This window comes from Sceloporus undulatus, chromosome 2 (genome assembly GCF_019175285.1).
Source record: "Sceloporus undulatus isolate JIND9_A2432 ecotype Alabama chromosome 2, SceUnd_v1.1, whole genome shotgun sequence".
Taxonomy (NCBI): domain Eukaryota; kingdom Metazoa; phylum Chordata; class Lepidosauria; order Squamata; family Phrynosomatidae; genus Sceloporus; species Sceloporus undulatus.
This window is the reverse complement of record NC_056523.1, coordinates 9,868,811-9,885,361: the sequence shown is the minus strand read 5'-3', so window position 1 is coordinate 9,885,361 and position 16,551 is coordinate 9,868,811. Positions and strand designations below refer to the sequence as shown.

The 16,551-nt window shown below is 47.3% G+C and overlaps 3 protein-coding genes across 4 annotated transcripts in view; 2 read left to right on the top strand and 1 right to left on the bottom strand.

The window, feature by feature from the left end:
- The window catches only part of LOC121921898 (zinc finger protein 397-like), a 942,727-nt gene that overhangs the window by 876,740 nt on the left and 49,436 nt on the right, over nt 1–16,551 (bottom strand). The gene's annotated exons all lie outside the window — the stretch shown is intronic.
- Nucleotides 905–10,025, top strand: LOC121921931 (zinc finger protein OZF-like). The gene is made up of 3 exons (XM_042450675.1): nt 905–1,369; nt 4,261–6,036; nt 9,558–10,025. Exons 1-2 carry the CDS (start codon nt 1,345–1,347, stop codon nt 5,919–5,921), a joined length of 1,686 nt encoding a protein of 561 aa, XP_042306609.1. The 5' UTR covers nt 905–1,344; the 3' UTR covers nt 5,922–6,036; nt 9,558–10,025.
- Nucleotides 13,521–16,551, top strand: part of LOC121921825 (oocyte zinc finger protein XlCOF6-like) — a 12,806-nt gene continuing 9,775 nt past the window's right edge. The window contains exon 1 of the mRNA XM_042450425.1: nt 13,521–14,743. Within this exon, the coding sequence (XP_042306359.1) occupies nt 14,339–14,743 (405 nt within the window). The 5' untranslated portion in view covers nt 13,521–14,338. The remainder of the gene's footprint in view (nt 14,744–16,551) is intronic.

Genomic DNA, 16,551 nt, shown 5'->3' with positions numbered 1-16,551 from the left:
CAATTTTGGATTTTGGCATATTTTGGAATTATGGGTAAAGAACACTATCTTTCTATCTGTCAATACACCTATCTATAATTAATTATATCTATACACCTATCTATCAGCTACCTGTTTTATCTATCTATCCATCCATCTATTCATCTATCATCTATCTGTCTGCCAGTCTATCTATCTATCCATCTGTCTGTCTGTCTATCTATCTATCTATCTATCTATCTATCTATCTATCTATCTATCTATCCATACATCTATAATCTATCCATCATCTATCTATCTGTACATTTATCTGTCTGCCCATACACCTGTCTATATGTGTATCTATATCCATCCATCTCTCTCTCTCTCTCTCTCTCTCTCTCTATATATATATATATATATATATATATATATATATCATCTTATCTATCTATCTATCTATCTATCTATCTATACATCTGTCTGTCTATCTGTCTGTCCATTTATCATCTGTCTGTCTATAAATCTTTCCATAAATCTGTTTATACATTTTTGTATCTATCTATCTATCTATCTATCATCTATCTATCTATCATAGAATCATAGAGTTGGAAGAGACCACAAGGGCCATCCAGTCCAACCCCCTGCCATGCAGGAAATCACAATCAAAGCATCCCCGACAGATGGCCATCCAGCCTCTATCTGAAGACCTCTAAGGAAGGAGACTCCACTATCTTTCTGTCTATACATCTATCATCTGTCTGTCTGTCTATATGTCTGTCTGTCTGTCTGTCTGTCTGTCTGTCTGTCTCTCTCTCTCTCTCTCTCTCTCTCTATATATATATATATATATATAATTACATCTATCTATCCATGCATCTATCTGTCTGTCTATCTGTCTATCTACCTAGCTATCTAATCTCCTCTATAATACAGCTCCCCACAATATAAAAAACCAGAGCCCCAAGGAGCAACTACTGTACACAAGGCAAGCTCTTCCTGCTTTGGGACTCTCTGGCTTCCATGATCCCTCTCCAATATGATCCAAGAGATGACTGGGGTTTATGGGCATTGTATGGGCTTAAGCCTTTACCTGTGTGTTTGTGCCTATGTGCCTCCAAGCAGCCTTTGGACTTATGGCAACCCCATGAATCCAGTGGGCTCTTCTTAGGCTAGGACACAAATACACACAGGGATACCTTTATGGGGCCAGCCCAAATGCACAAAATGCATGATGCAAAGCTGTTAAAAGTCTTGCAAGGGTTAAGGAAACTCTAGCTCCAGTTCCTAGAGAGGCACTAAATACAGTATTTTTTTTTTAAGTGAAAGTTGGGGGACAAAAGAGGCAGTGAGGAGGAGGAGGAGGAAGAAGAAGAAGAAGAGCACATGGCCAGAGGAGGAGGACAAAGAGGTACAGAACTGTTATTATTATTATATGTCCGATTCAGGGGGGAAAGGATGGACATCAAGAAACTGCTTTCAGTGGAAAGGAAAAAAAGAGGGGAACCCCACCCCCATTTCACCCACTGCCCAAATTGTGGAACCCTAAGTATTGGGGGCCTGATCCATGCAAACATCTATAAGGTTTTCCCTCTCATTTTTTAAAAATATCACTCCTTGCAGCAAACCATTTCACTTATTACTGTAATTTTGTGAAAAGTGAAGAAGGAAAAAAAAAAAGCTCCAGATAGAAGCCAAAACTAAGCTCAAAAATCATTTGGGGGGAAAACACTTTACAATTGGATCAGTCTGAGATCCTTCTGGAGTGTGTGTGTGTGTGTGTGTGTGTACCTACCCACTTTTAATTTTGGAAAAAGCTCTTTATTCTCATTTTCTTCTGCAAAAAAAAATCCCATTGCACCAAGCCACCCCCTGTACTACTCCTAAGGATCCATTTTTTAAAATATCCCTCCTTGCAACCAACCATACATATATGGATGTGTGTGTGTGTGTGTGTGTGTTAGGAAATGGTTGGGTGCAAAGAGGAATATTTTTAAAAATCGATCCTTAGGAGGAAGATATATATTAAAGTTAGGCTTGCTTAGCCATGCTGTAGCCATGTTGAAAGCCTAAGTGTGAAAGGGGGGAGATAACCATCTATGGGTGGTTGTTGTGTGTGAACTGCAGTCATGTGTGGCTAGCTTTTCGTGGTAATGAATTGTGAGAAGGTAGGAGGGAGGTGGATCCCAATGAGATATAGAAGTGAAATGTAGCTGGTTAACTCAGTTCTAGCAAAGGATGTGCTACTCTGTTGATCTTTTTTCGGGCTCATTCACATTACAAAAAAAATCGGTTTTGAAACCGATTCAATCACGTGAAGTTCCTACTCACCCCGAATCTCACACAAGTGAATCCGGGGCTTGTACACCCGTTCCGTGTTAAATGGCACCTAGCGCGGGTCTTTTGAAATCGGTGCAAATACCGTTTCTTTTTAAAAAACCCGGGTCCTGGGAATGAGAACTTTGGCCTCGATCACGATCGAGGCAAATTGAGGGAGGGATTTAGGTCAGAGGGTGGGCAAAGGGCAAGGCATTTCGTCCCCTCATCGGAGGGGAGGGGGAGGAGGAAAGAGCCCTGGGCAGAAGGGAGCAAGGGAAGGCATTCTTTAGGAGCCTCTTTTCCCTGCATCCCCTGCCCAAAGCCCTCTGTCGCTGGGCATTCCTTCCCTTGCAAGAGGAAAAAATCAGGTCATGAACGGAGCTCATGTCAGGCAACCCCCCCTTTTCAAATTAAAACAATTTTTTTGAGCGCACATGCGCATGGTTTATATTCCAGAATGTATGTTTCATTTTTAACCATTTTTTTTTAGCGCACATGCGCATGGTTTCTATTCCAGAGGCAGATGGAGCCAGGCTTGCACTTGCTTTCTGCAGAGGGAGAAGCTACAAATGTTGCAAACAATCAATGTTACATTTTTACCAATTTTTTTTGAGCAAATATGCGAATGATTTGTCTTCTTGAGCAGATACAGCAACGGAAGCAAAGGGAAAGCTAATGTTGCTTTTAAAAGCATAAAAAAAAAGCATGGCAATCCCATCTTTTGCCTGGGACAGGGGCAGATCTGACCCAAAAGCCCACAGGTTTATTTAAAAAAAGAGAGAGAGAGAGAGGCATCTCTCTCCCTGCTTCAGCCACTGAAACCCCTGTGCCTGGCTCTTTAAAAAGGGAGGACACTTCCCCCGATGCCCTGCAAACGTCACCATGACGATAGCTTGATTGGCAGCGGCCAATCTACAGAATGCATTCGATTTCTGTCAAAATGCATTTGATTTCAATTTGTAGTGGGCACTTGCTAACGGAGCGATTCGGGGGAGGGGCATCCGGATCATCCCAGTTCCCTCCATGTCTTTTACCCCAGTATGAATGGGGCCTTCAATAAACTGTTTCTAGTTGCAGGCATGACGTGTGTCCATTTAGTTAGATAGAGACAGAGAACATCTTCCATTGAGATCCGCCAACATCTTTCACAAATCTTGGTGTGCGTCTGGCAATGGGGACACAGCCAGACATTTCTCTGATCCCTTCCACCATCAATAGATGGAGAACAGCTATCACAGTACAACCAAAAGTTCTGGGGGAAGGGGGCTTTAGATCTTGCAGAGGGAAGAAGGGAATACCAATTTCCTCAGTGACCAGGGTTGGGGGAGACATACATAGGTGTAATGGGAACTTTTGTCTATGTTAATGTTAATTTTATACTGTTTAAACTGGATTATTTTAATTGCTTTTAATCTTCTGTTGTAAAGTTTTTAAAGTGTTTAGCCTTGGGTCCCTTTCTGGGAGAAAGGTGGCATATAAATGAAATCAACAATAAATACTGTAATAAAACTAATATGTAATTAACAGGATGTCAGACCAAAATAGTTTTCTGTTTCTCTGCTGGTGGGGAATTGTTAGGACTGGCCTAATACTAAATAGAGTACTGCCTTCTTTAATGCTAAGAAAAGGTTTATTGAAGGGAGGTTCACACTTTCTTTTTATTCATAATGGCCCATTTTTCTCTTCATGCCTTGACCAAGGTGTCATTTCTCATGATCTGACCAAGGTGTCATACCTATAGAAACCATTAGCAACCCTTTTGTGTCTTCTCCTCAATTTCCCAGTTCCAAATAGAGAGATTTGTCTACCATCAGGAGAAAAAAGTAGTAATTTCTTCTTAGTGGAATCGGAGTGTATTTTTCTTTGATTTTTTATATTTTCTTTCATCCTGGTCCATGTCTTTTTGTAGGCTTTGGTCTCCAAAAAGTGAAATGCAAAGGCCTAATCTAACATAAGGTTTTTCTGTTTCTGCTCCCTCTCAAGCAGGCAATCAGAAGGGCAGTGGAAATGGTAAGGAGCTGTCTGAAATGGCTTCAAATGCAAGAAGGCGAGGAGTGGGGAAACAGAGCTTTGGGAATCAAATGGGAGCAAAGAAATATAAAGGAAACAACCCACGGAAGAGGAGAAGGAAGTCTTCTTCCTCAAAATCTATTGACGCCCAAGAACTCTGGGGTCCAAAAACTGACAAAAGAGGAAAAAAGTGTCCAGTGTGTGGGAAAATATACAAATATCAATTAGCATTAAGTAAACACCAAAGAAGCCACGCAGAGGAGTCACTGTATCAGTGCATGGAGTGTGGAAAGCAATATACAAATAAAAGGATTCTCATAATACATCAAAGAACCCATATAGGGTTGAAACCATATAAATGCATGGAATGTGGAAAGAGCTTCGGCAACAGCGGACACCTTAAAGTACATCAGAGAATTCATACAGGGGAAAAACCATACCAGTGCATAGAATGTGGAAAGAGGTTCGGTGGGAGTGGACAACTTACTTCACATCGAAGAACCCACACAGGGGAGAAACCATTCCAATGCCTGGAGTGTGGAAAATGCTTCATTGTAAGTGGAAATCTTACTGTGCATCAAAGAATACACACAGGGGAGAAACCATATAAGTGTTTTGAATGTGGAAGGGGCTTCAGTAACAGTGGTAGCCTTAATCAACATTTAAGATCTCACACTGGGGAAAAGCCATATAAATGTATGCAGTGTGGAAAGAGCTTCAGTGGAAGAAGAGAACTGATTTTGCATCAAAGAATCCACACAGGAGAGAAGCCCTATAAATGTGTGGAATGTGGAAAGGGCTTCAGTGTAAGCCAAAACCTTACTGTACATCGGAGAATCCACACAGGAGAGAAACCATATAAGTGTATGGAGTGTGGAAAGAGCTTCACCAGTAGTGGGTATCTTAAGATGCATGAAAGGAACCATACAGGTAAGAAACCATACAGATGTATAGAATGTGGAAAAAACTTCAGCTATAGTGGAAACCTTCGAGCACATGAAAGAGCACACAGGGGGGTGAAACCACATCAATGCATGGAGTGTGGAAAACGTTTCAGCCAAAGTGGACATCTACGTTCACACCAAAAAATCCACACTGGGGAGAAACCTTACAAATGTACCCTGTGTGAAAGGAGCTTCAGCGATAATGGATGCCGCATTAGACATGAAAGAACTCATACTGGGGAGAAACCATATAAATGTATGGAGTGTGGAAAGAACTTTGGTAGGACTGGAGTCCTTGCTTTACATTTGAGAACACACACAGGGGAAAAACCATATAAATGCACAGAATGTGAAAAAAGCTTCAGTGAAAGAGGGAAGCTTACAATACATCAAAGAATCCATACAAGAGAGAAGCCGTATAAGTGCACGGAGTGTGGAAAGTGCTTCAGTCATAATGGAGGCCTTACCATTCATGTAAGAACACATACGGGGGAGAAACCATATAAGTGCATGGAGTGTGGAAGGAAATTCAGCGATAGTGGAAATCTTAAGAAACATCAAATAACTCACAGGGGGGGAAAGCTGCATGAATGTGCGGAGTGTGGGAAAAGTTTCAGCAGAAGTAAGAGCCTTTCTTTACATCAAAGAATGCACACACACAGAAATCGAGCTAATACACGGAGGGTGTAAGTTCAACAAGGTGGATTGGGTATGTGTGTGTTGTCCCATAGCTGAAACAGACCACAAAAGTCAGTTGTATTGGTACAAGTCCAAATTCTTCCCTTGCAACTTCCTAATAGGATACTAGTCCCCCTCTGCCTCCTCGCCCAAGGGACCACCGACGCCGCCGCTGCTGGGACTGTGCCTCTTGCCGGGCGGCCTCCTCCCGGTGGTTTCGAAGGTGCGCAGCTGCGCACCGCCCCGGGAGTGCCGCCCACGGACTTGGGGAACTCCGTCGCTGCGCTCCTGCGCAGCTGCGCAGTCTCAGCGGGTGCAGGAGGCTAGAATAGCCTTAGGAGCAGGGGATGCCTACAGTGGCTTACCTCTGCTCCATTAACAGCCATAGGAGGGTGGGGGAAGGATAGGGACGCGGGGGATGCCTGGGCCGGGGATAACACCTTGGTGGGCGGGGCCCCAATTGAGGTTGTGTGGGGCAGGGGGAGGTATGGCGGTGGGAGAAGGGACTTTCGTTCCAGGGGAAGACGGGATAGATGCATCATATCTATCTCGCCTTCCTGTCCCCCTCAACCAGATGGACCTGAGGGTCACTCCAACCGTGCCACAAACCCTGTCGCTGCTCCTGTGCAATGCCAGGTCTATTAATAACAAGACCCACATCCTTCAGGATCTCCTGGAGGACTCTAAGTGTGACCTGGCTTGCATTACCAAGACCTGGCTGGGGCCTGAAGGGGATGCTGTGTGGGCTCAGGCCCTGCCTGCCGGGTACTCGGTGAAGGACCAACGCAGGTTAGGTGGGCGGGGGGGTGTGTGGCCTTGGTACATAGGAACACCGTGTCCCTCACCAGGAACCACCTCCGACAGACCACCTATATCGAGTGTATTTACCTGACCCTAAAGGCTAGGGACAGTCTAGGGATTCTGCTAGTGTATCGGCCACCCCGTGCATTAGCGGACTCCCTTAACGAGCTGACACAGCTGGTTGCTGAGCTGATGTTGGAGACGCCCAGGCTTCTTGTCCTGGGTGACTTCAACATCTCCCTCATGGCCAGCTCTGTTCCATCTGGTGCGGCTCGGGAATTCATGGAGACCATGGCGGCCATGGGCCTGTCCCAGCTGATACAGGGTCCTACGCATTGCGCGGGTAATACTCTCGATTTGGTCTTCTGTTCGGAGACGGAAAATCCGTGGGTGGAAATAGCCAATATTTCCCCCTTGTCATGGACGGATCATTTCCTGGTAGAGGCGAAAATCAAGGCTTCTACCCAGATCCCCCCCGGGGGGTGGCGGACCTATTAGAATGGTCCACCCTCGAAGGCTGATGGAACCTGAGAGGTTCCAAGAAGCCTTAGAGGGGCTCACGGTTGGAAATGACGGCGACTCTGTTGATGCCCTTACCGGTATCTGGAATACCGGTCTCTCTGGGGCTATACACAGAATCGCTCCCAAGCGCCCTCTCAGGCCCGCTTCCAAACGTAAGCCCTGGTATACGGAAGATCTCCGGGCGAGGAAGCGGGTTCTGCGACGGCTAGAGTACCGTTGGCGGAAACACCTTTGCTCAAACGACAAGACTCTCCTAGACCGACTGTTAAAGGACTACGGAGAGGTAATACGAGCAACAAAGAATTCGTTCTATGGTGCTCGTATTGCGTCCGCGGAGTCGCGTCCGGCAGAGTTGTTCAGGGTGGTCAGGGAGCTAACTCAGCTCCCTCCCGCCCTGAACCAGATCCTTGAACCTTCTAAGGCCTGCTGTGACTTGTTTAACGACTTTTTCGTGGATAAAACTTCTCGTATTAGCGAAGGTCTGAACGCCGACGTTATGGCAGAACCTAGGGTAGAAGTGTCCAGAGCCTCCGTGGACTATGTTATACTGGATCAGTTTGAGTTGGTGAGTACCGAGGATGTGGACAAGATCCTCGGAAGTGTTCGGAAGACAACCTGCTCTCTGGATCCCTGTCCCTCATGGTTAGCGGCCCAGGGGGGACCGGCGGTGACACTTTTGTTACGCCGGATAATTAATACATCTCTCAGGGATGGGCAATTTCCATCGGATCTTAAATTGGCCATAGTAAGACCGATCCTAAAAAAGCCCTCCCTTGACCCCCTGGTACATAATAATTATCGGCCAGTTTCGCTGCTGCCATTCTTGGGTAAGGTGATCGAGAGGGCGGTTGCGATCCAGCTTCAGGCGGTCTTGGATGAAACGGATTATCTGGACCCATTTCAAACTGGCTTCCGGGCGGGTCACGGGGTTGAGACGGCCATGGTCGCCTTGGTCGATGATCTCCGTCTGAGCATCGACGGGGGAAGCGTGTCCCTGTTGGTGCTCTTGGACATCTCAGCGGCTTTCGATACCATAGACCATGGTATCCTTCTGGGGCGCCTGGCTGAGGTGGGAATCGGGGGCACTGCGCTCCAGTGGTTCCGTTCCTACCTCTCTGGGAGGTCCCAGATGGTGCAGCTGGGGGACGTGTGCTCCAGCGAGCGGGCCCTTAAAACCGGGGTCCCTCAAGGAGCCATTCTGTCTCCCATGCTATTTAACATTTACATGAAACCGCTGGGAGAGATCATCCGGAGACATGGGGCGCGGGGTTATCAGTACGCTGATGACACCCAAATTATTTTCTCTATGTCTCCGACTGATGCAGTGACTGGGGATGGCGTCTCTCCTCTCGTGGCCTGTCTGGAGTCAGTAATGGGCTGGATGAGGGAAAACCGACTCAAACTTAATCCAGAGAAAACGGAGGTACTAGTGATAGGTTCCCCTGGCCCAGGAATGGCGGTAGTTCCACCTGTCCTGAACGGGGTCACGCTCCCCGTGAAGGACTCCGTGCGCAGTCTGGGGGTGCTTCTTGACTCGTCCCTTCACCTGACTGCTCAGGTGAATGCGACGGTCAGGAGTACCTGTTATCAGGTTCGGCTGATTCGCCAGCTGCGCCCATACCTGGCCCAGAGGGACCTTGAAACTGTTGTACACGCTCTGGTAACTTCGAGACTGGATTTCTGCAATGTACTCTACATGGGGCAACCCTTATACCAAACTCGGAAGCTGCAAATGGTGCAAAACATGGCAGCGCGGCTGGTCACTGGTGCTCCCAGGGCCAGCCATATAACACCTGTGCTTAAAGATCTCCATTGGCTGCCCATCCGCTTCCGAGCTCAATATAAGGTGTTGGTTATTACCTATAAAGCCCTAAATGGCTTGGGCCCAGGATTCCTGAAGGACCGCCTCTCCCCGTACATTCCGCCTCGCACCCTCAGAACATCTGGGCAGCAACTCCTGAAGGTGCCTGGGGCTAAGTTGGCTGTCACAGCCAGAAGATCCTTTTCCACAGCTGCCCCAGCCCTTTGGAATACGCTGCCCACGGAGCTCCGCTCATCTACCACCCTGGCCCAATTTAGGAAGGGTCTCAAAACCTTCCTATTTAATCAGGCATTCCCCGACTAAATATCCTGTGGGCCTCCCTCCTCTCTCGTGGCCGTGAGGTTGGGCTAAGGGTTTTTTTTTATTGTTTTTATGGATTGCTGTTTGTGTTATATGTGTTTTTAACTTGTATGCTGTTTGCACTTTGGTGCATTTTGTTAGCCGCCCTGATCTTTTGGAAGGGCGGGGTACAAATAAAAATTTTATTATTATTTATTATTTATTAGTCTTGGGCAGAAACAGAATCCCACTGTTTCTCACTTGCACATGCTACATGCTTAATCCTCCATGGAAGAGGAAAGCTTCCCAGTGCCGCCAGTCCAAGAGATCCTGTCTGCCCAGTTTCAAGCCTCACATGCCATGGAAAAAGTTTTATTAGTGCAAATCTGCTGTAGCCATGCGTGCCTTCGCCATATATAGGAGGCAAGAGCAAACCAGCTGGCAAACAACAGCTGACTTCAGAATCCCTTACTGACTATTCAGCGAACAACAAGTCAGCAAGAATAAGAGGGATCAAGTAAGCATTACTTCATTAGCCACTGCCACCATACTAAAACAGTGAGGATCCATAAGTGGCCAACAGTATGGGCAGCCTAAGAAAAGGATGGTGAAAGAAAAATCATAATCCCTGGATGCATTTTGGAAGAGGCCTTCAAGTGTTCTGTAGTTTTTGTCTACTCATGCAAGGCTTACCTGAGTCAGATGTTTCATTTTGCATGTGCATAATGTTAGTTTTGAATAAAAAAAATATTGCTGAAATATGTTGACCTGCTCTTCTTTTCTGTGGTATAGGAGCCTATCCTTCTTCTTTCAATGATATTTCTGCCTTTGGTACCAAAGTTCCTATTAAAGAAGGAATGCACAGGAACATTGTTAACTGAGGTATACCTGCAGTACTCACTCCTTGAAAGAATGCGACATAAATGATTTACTGTATATACTCAACTATAAGTCAACTCCATGTATAAGTCGAGGACAGGTTGTGGGGCCAAAATTAAGGATTTTGACGAGGGTAATACTTAGGAGCATGCATCAAAGGATCTAAAGGGTGAAGCAAAGCAAAATAATGCCAAAGAACTTACAAAATTCCAGCAGGCATGTTTGTGCTCACAGTAAAGGCTGGATGGATGAGAGAATAGAGGGGGGGTCCGTGATTCCATGAGAGATTGTGCTTCTGCCTTTTTCCAGGTGGTGTTTTCTTTTTAGAATAAGAATTAAAGTAGAGTACATACACTGACCCATGGATAAGGCGACTCAGTTTTTTGGGGTCAATTTTTTGACCAAATTTTTTAGACTTATACATGAGTATATAGTGTACATTCATATTCTATGAAAAGGATCCACCTCTATTCCAAGCAGGGAAAGGTTAGCTAGCTAAATAACTATTGGGGTGGATTACGATCTGAGAATAAGAATTATTTGCAACAAATGGATTAAACTGGGGAGAAGAGATCAAATAATTTCATGAATTTAAGACTGGGATAAAGAAATGGTGGTGTCAATAGCAGTGTTTTACAGTATAATTGGGTCCCCTTATCCCCAGATTCTTTATCCACGGGTTCAACTGTGATCAAGATCTGTCAAAAACTGGCCATAGAATTATGATGGAGGACCTACAAATGCTTAAAGAAGTGTTTTCTCTAGGAGCTTCTAGGTCCTCCAGCACAACTCTATGGTCAGCTTCCAGCAGAGTTGCGTTGGAGGACCTAGGGATTCCTAGAGAGAACTTATTAATGAAATCCGCAAATAATAAAATCTGCAAAAGTCAAAGCCGCAAATGTGGAGGGCCAACTGTGTATGGGAGATCAGATAATGGTGTGGCGTGTCAAAAAGTTAAGAAAGTACACATTAGTTAAAGTCATGAATATGAGCATGCCATAGCTAAGAAAACTAACAAAGAAAGTACTTTTTACAAAGTCGCTATAGGTACACTCTTTTTCTCCTTGTCCTTTGTCTATCTGGACATTTTTTTTAGCAGCATCAGCATTAGGTTAGTGGAAGAGGGATAGAGAAACAAGTTTTCAGTGCTAAGTTGTAGCACTGTGTCTGGAGGAAACAAGTAAAGTTTGTGCTGGGAAAGAATGGGATTCCACTCCAGCAGATCCTACTGTAGCTCTGATGTGAAGCCAAAGGCTTTCAGGGCCAGCATCCAGAGGTTTTTGTAGGTTTTTTGGGCTATGAGGCTGTGTTCTAGAAGTTTATTTCTGACATTTTGCCAGCATCTGTGGCTGGAATCTTCAGAGAATTCTGGCATGGAAGAGAGTGGTGTGTGTGTGTGTGTGTGTACAGTGCGCTTGCGTTATACACAGCTTTGAGCTTACGCGCAGTCATGTAGAGACGCGTGGGAACGCGTGGGGTGCAAGGGTCTGTGCATCCCATTAAAATGAATGGGGTGTGTGCCCGTGGCGCATGCACACTGTCGCACACATGAGCCCCATTCACTTGAATGGGGCTCAAGCAATGTGATATTTGTCTTACATGGGGGGTCTGGAACGGATCCTCCATGTAAGCCAAGGGCACACTGTGTGTGCGTGCGTATGTGTGTGTGTATATAGTGTGTGTGTAAAAATAGCTTCTCTTTGGGAGGTTTGTCTTCCCTCTTCTGGGTTTTTCTGGGTCTGGCAGACTTTCTCATGCCTGAGCTGGAATAACCATTAGCCTGTTTAGCCCAGTCTAGGTGCTTCAATTCATTTCCCAAGAAGTGGGGTTCACAGATCCTTTTTGCCCGGTCTCTCAATGTTTTCATTGTGCTTCTTTTTTGCCCTGGGTGACGGTTGGAGTTCTTGTGTAGGTATCTTGCCTGTGTGTAAGTTTTCTATATACTGTGTGGCCCAAACATTGGTTCCTCATGTGGATGACCAAGACATCCAAGAATGGCAATGCTGGCTCCTTTTCTTTTTCCATCATGAATTAGATGTTTGGGTGGATGTTGTTCAGATGTTTCAGAAACATCTATTCACACAAATGTCAGGAATAAACTCTTCTAGAAGATGTAGCTCTGTCTGCCTGCCTGCAACCGGGGAGATAAACAGCAGCTGCCTCCAGAGGCCCCTTTGCAGCCCATGTGAACAAGAGGAAAGGGGAGCCCAGGTAACCCTTTACTAGCTGTCTCTAACACATCAAAAGGAAAAAAGCATCAATTTGGTCATTGTGGGCCAAAACGCACTGCAGAAATAATCCAGTTTGAGATCGCTTTCGCTGCCCTGGCTCAGTGATAGGGAATCCTGGGATTTGTAGTTTGTTGTGGCACCAGAGCTCTCTGTCAGAGAAGGCAAAATGTCTTATGAACTACAGTTCCCAGAACCAAGGCAGTTAAAGCGCTGTCAAAGTGGATTATTTCTGCAGTGGGTTTTCGACCCACTGCGGAATCCTAAGAGAAGCGGAGGCTGGTGAAAGAAAGAAAGATTCAGCCCTGGGTGCATTTTAGAAGTCTTCAAGTTGCCTCTGTCTAGAAGATTCAAAATACTGTAGATCTTTGCTTCCTGAGGCAGGGCTGGTTGTGTGATCTGGGGGTGTTGCTTTCCAGATGCGCATGGTTTTAGTTTTGGGGCCAAAACTTTGCATAAATATCCTGAACTGTTCTTTACTTGTTTGTATTTATTTCTGAGGCGCAGGAATCTGGCTCTAATCATCTTTCCATATTATTTCCTGCCATGTTCTCTGACAGAGAAAGCTAAGTATCCCACCAAACTACAAATCCCAGGATTCCATAGGATGGAGGCATGGCAGTTAAAGGGGTGTCCAACTGCATTAATCCTGCAGTGCAGATGCAGCCTCAGTCTCTGCTTCTCAGAGAGACAGGGATTCTGCCTCCACTCCCAGCTGAGCTCCTCCCGCAGAGTCCTCCGGGAAGGAAGGAGGAGGAGCCAGTTCAGCCTAGAGCGCCCCTCCTGCTTCCCTACAGCGCCTCTCTAGGAATATCTGTTTTCACACATGGCCGGAAGGGGCGGGGCCTACGCCTCTGACGATAGAGAATTGGCTTTCTGTTTCCTAGAGCGGCCCTCTTGGAGGAGAAGCAGCAGCAGCAGCCCCCTGACCCCCTGTTTTGTGGAGGGAGAGGAAGGGGGGCTTCTTCTCTTCCTGCCTCTTGGGTTAAAGAAGAGGATCCCCTCCCCAGAACTACAAGACCCCCAAAACCGGGGGGGGCCCCCCCCCCCCAGGATAAAGAGAGAGCCCCCCAAAACTGCAAGCCCCCCCCCCCCCAGGACCAAAGAGGCTGCCAGACCCCTCCCCAGGACCAAAGGGGAGACCTCCCAGAGCTGGAAGATCCTCAGATCCAAGGTGACTACAAGACACCCCCCAAACTGCAAGACCCCCAGGACCAAAGGGCAGACCCCGCCAGGAGACTACAAGACCCTCAGGACTAAGAGAGAGACGCCCCTCAAAACTGCAAGACCCCCTCCCCCAGTATCAAAACTGAAATACACGCTCCGGGACCAAGGGGGAGACCTCCCAGAACTTCAAGACCTTTCCAGGACCAAGGAGGCTGCAAGTCTCCTAGGACCAAGAGGGAAGCACCGCCTTCAAGAGCTGGAAGACCTTTAGAACCAGGGAGACTACAAGATCCCCAGGATCAAGGAGGAGACCCCACCCCAAAACTGCAAGAACCCCCCAGGAACAAAGGGGAGACGTCCCAGAGCTTGAAAACCCCCAGGACCAAGGAGGTTGCAAGTCTCGTAGGACCAAGAGGGAGATCCCCCCAGAGCTGCAAGATCCTCAGAACCAAGGAGACTACAAGACCCCCAGGATTGTAACACCACCAGAACCAAAGGGAGACCTCCCCTCCCCAGGGCTGCAACACGCCTAAGACCAAGGAGACTGCAAGACCCTCAGGACCAAGGGGGAGAACCCTCCAGGTCAGAACTGGAAGACCCTCAGAACCAAGGACACTACAAGAACAGGGATCAACAGGGAGACCCCCCCCCCAAAAAAAACCTGCAAGACCCTCAGAACCAAGGAGACTCCCTTGGCTGCTTTGGAAACTACATGAGAAAACAGATCAAAGATGGAAGAGCAGGACTCAGCCTACCCTGATGGCTTTCACACTGTTCAAGCTAAGTACAGAGGAGATTTCTTTGGGAAAACCATGGAGAAATGCCTGTGGGAGGATGGCCTTGCTCCAGATGCACAGCGTCAGCATTTCAGAGAGTTTGGCTACCAAGAATCTGTGGGGCCTCGAGATGTTTGTAACCAGCTCCATGCACTCTGCCGTCTGTGGCTGAAACCAGAGAGACACACCAAGGCACAGATCCTGGACCTGGTGATCCTGGAGCAGTTCCTGGTCGTCCTTCCCCCAGAGATAGAGAGCTGGGTGCGAGAGTGTGGGGCGGAGTCCACCTCCCAAGCAGTGGCCCTGGCAGAGGGTTTCCTTTTGAGTCACACGGAGGAAATGAAACAGGAAAAGCAGCAGGTGAGAGTGTTTCAATGTGGTCATTTCAAGGCAGGCTGGATGGCCACCTCTGAGGAGTGCTTTGATGGTGTCTTCCTGCATGGCAGAATGGGGTTGGACTGGATTGCCCTTGGGGTCTCTTCCAACTCTATGATTCTCTGACCAGGGATGGATGAGTAGATAGATATTGCAGGATAATGAACATAATGAATTTGAGCATTGATACAGACAAGGAAGAAGGATACCTGATTAGTGAAAAGACTGATGAGAAAAATTGGGTTTTGGTCTGTGCTGGGTAGGATGATACTCCTCCTAAAGACAAAGGGGCTATGCACACTGACCATAAAGGCCGGTCTGGGGGTGAAGTCGGGGTGTAGTGTCCACATGATGCACACCCCAACTCTGCCCCCAGGGTGGTGTGCTGCACGCTGCTCCACACGGCGTGCAGCATCACACTGCTTCTCTGGCACTGCGTCCATACAACGCAGCAGCAAAGAAGTGCCTTAAAGCCGCAGCTATTGTGCCCTGGAAAGGCCAGATCGGAGCTGTGGCGTTGTGGTTGCCTCGGCCCCAATCTTGTGCAGCTGGGGGCAGCCTGCACACTCTCTATGTCTTCGTGAACTCCTGCATTTGGCCCTGAGCCTGGATACTCTGGTTTCAATGGTGGCCAGGAGTGCTCTTTTGCAGCTAACTAGAGCAGTGACTAAAGTTGTGATCTTACCATCATAATGCATGCCTGAGTCTGCATCTGAACTGCAGAACTGATCCAGTTTGACACCACTTTAACTGCCATGGCTCCATACTATGGAATTCTGGGAACTGTAGTTAAGTGACATTTAGCCTTCACTGTCAGATTGCTCTGGTGTCACAACGAATTACGATTCCCAGAATTCCATATCATTAAGCCATTGCAGTTAAAGTGGTGTCAAGCTGCTTTTATTACTACAGTGCAGATGCAGCTTAAGTTATATGCTGTTTGGATATCCATGATGTGCTGTACATGGGGCTGCCTTTGAATAATATTGAGAAACTTCAGCAGGTCTGAAAAGCTGCAGCCAGATTGTCAACTATGGGTGGTTGCAGGAATGATTACGCTGCCTTGGTGCTACAGCTAAACCGGTTGCCAGTGCAATTCCAGGCATATCTCAGCTGGTTATGACATACAGTATAAAGCCAGGGGTCGGCAACGTATGGCCCGCGGGCCGGATCCGGCCTGCGGAGACCATGGGACCGGCCCTGCCGCCGATTGCTGCCCCCGGGGGCCACTGGCAATCGCGCCAATTGGCGCGATCGCTGGCAGCCCCCTCCTCCTCCCTGCCCTGTGGGGAGAGGCTCTGGGGCTGCCAGCAAGCGCCACCCTTCCAGGCCTCCCCCACCTCCTCTGCCTCCTCCTTCGGCCCGGCCCTCAGGCCGGTGCGGGGCATGGAGGAGGGGGGAGGAGGAAGAGGAGGAGGAAGGGGGGAACAGGAGGAGGAAGAGGTGGTGAGTGGCCAGAGGCCTCTGGGTACAAGGCTTTTTTAATTTTTATTTTTGGTGCTTTTAATGCTAACAAGTCTCCCTTGTTTTGACAATGATAGTGTGATGATGATGATGATGATGATGATGATGATGATGATATGAGTCAGCTTCAGAGGCATGCAGGCACTGTTTCAGAAGCCGAGAGAGTGTGACTGTCCAAAGTGCCTTTTCTGTGTGTTTTTGGTTCTTTAATGGTGATATTGATATCAGAAAGCCTCTGAGGCACGGCCAATGTAAATTGCTGTGATTTTTACAAACTCATGTGCAGTGAAGAAAAACCAAAGTCCCTTGACCAAGTACACACACTTCTG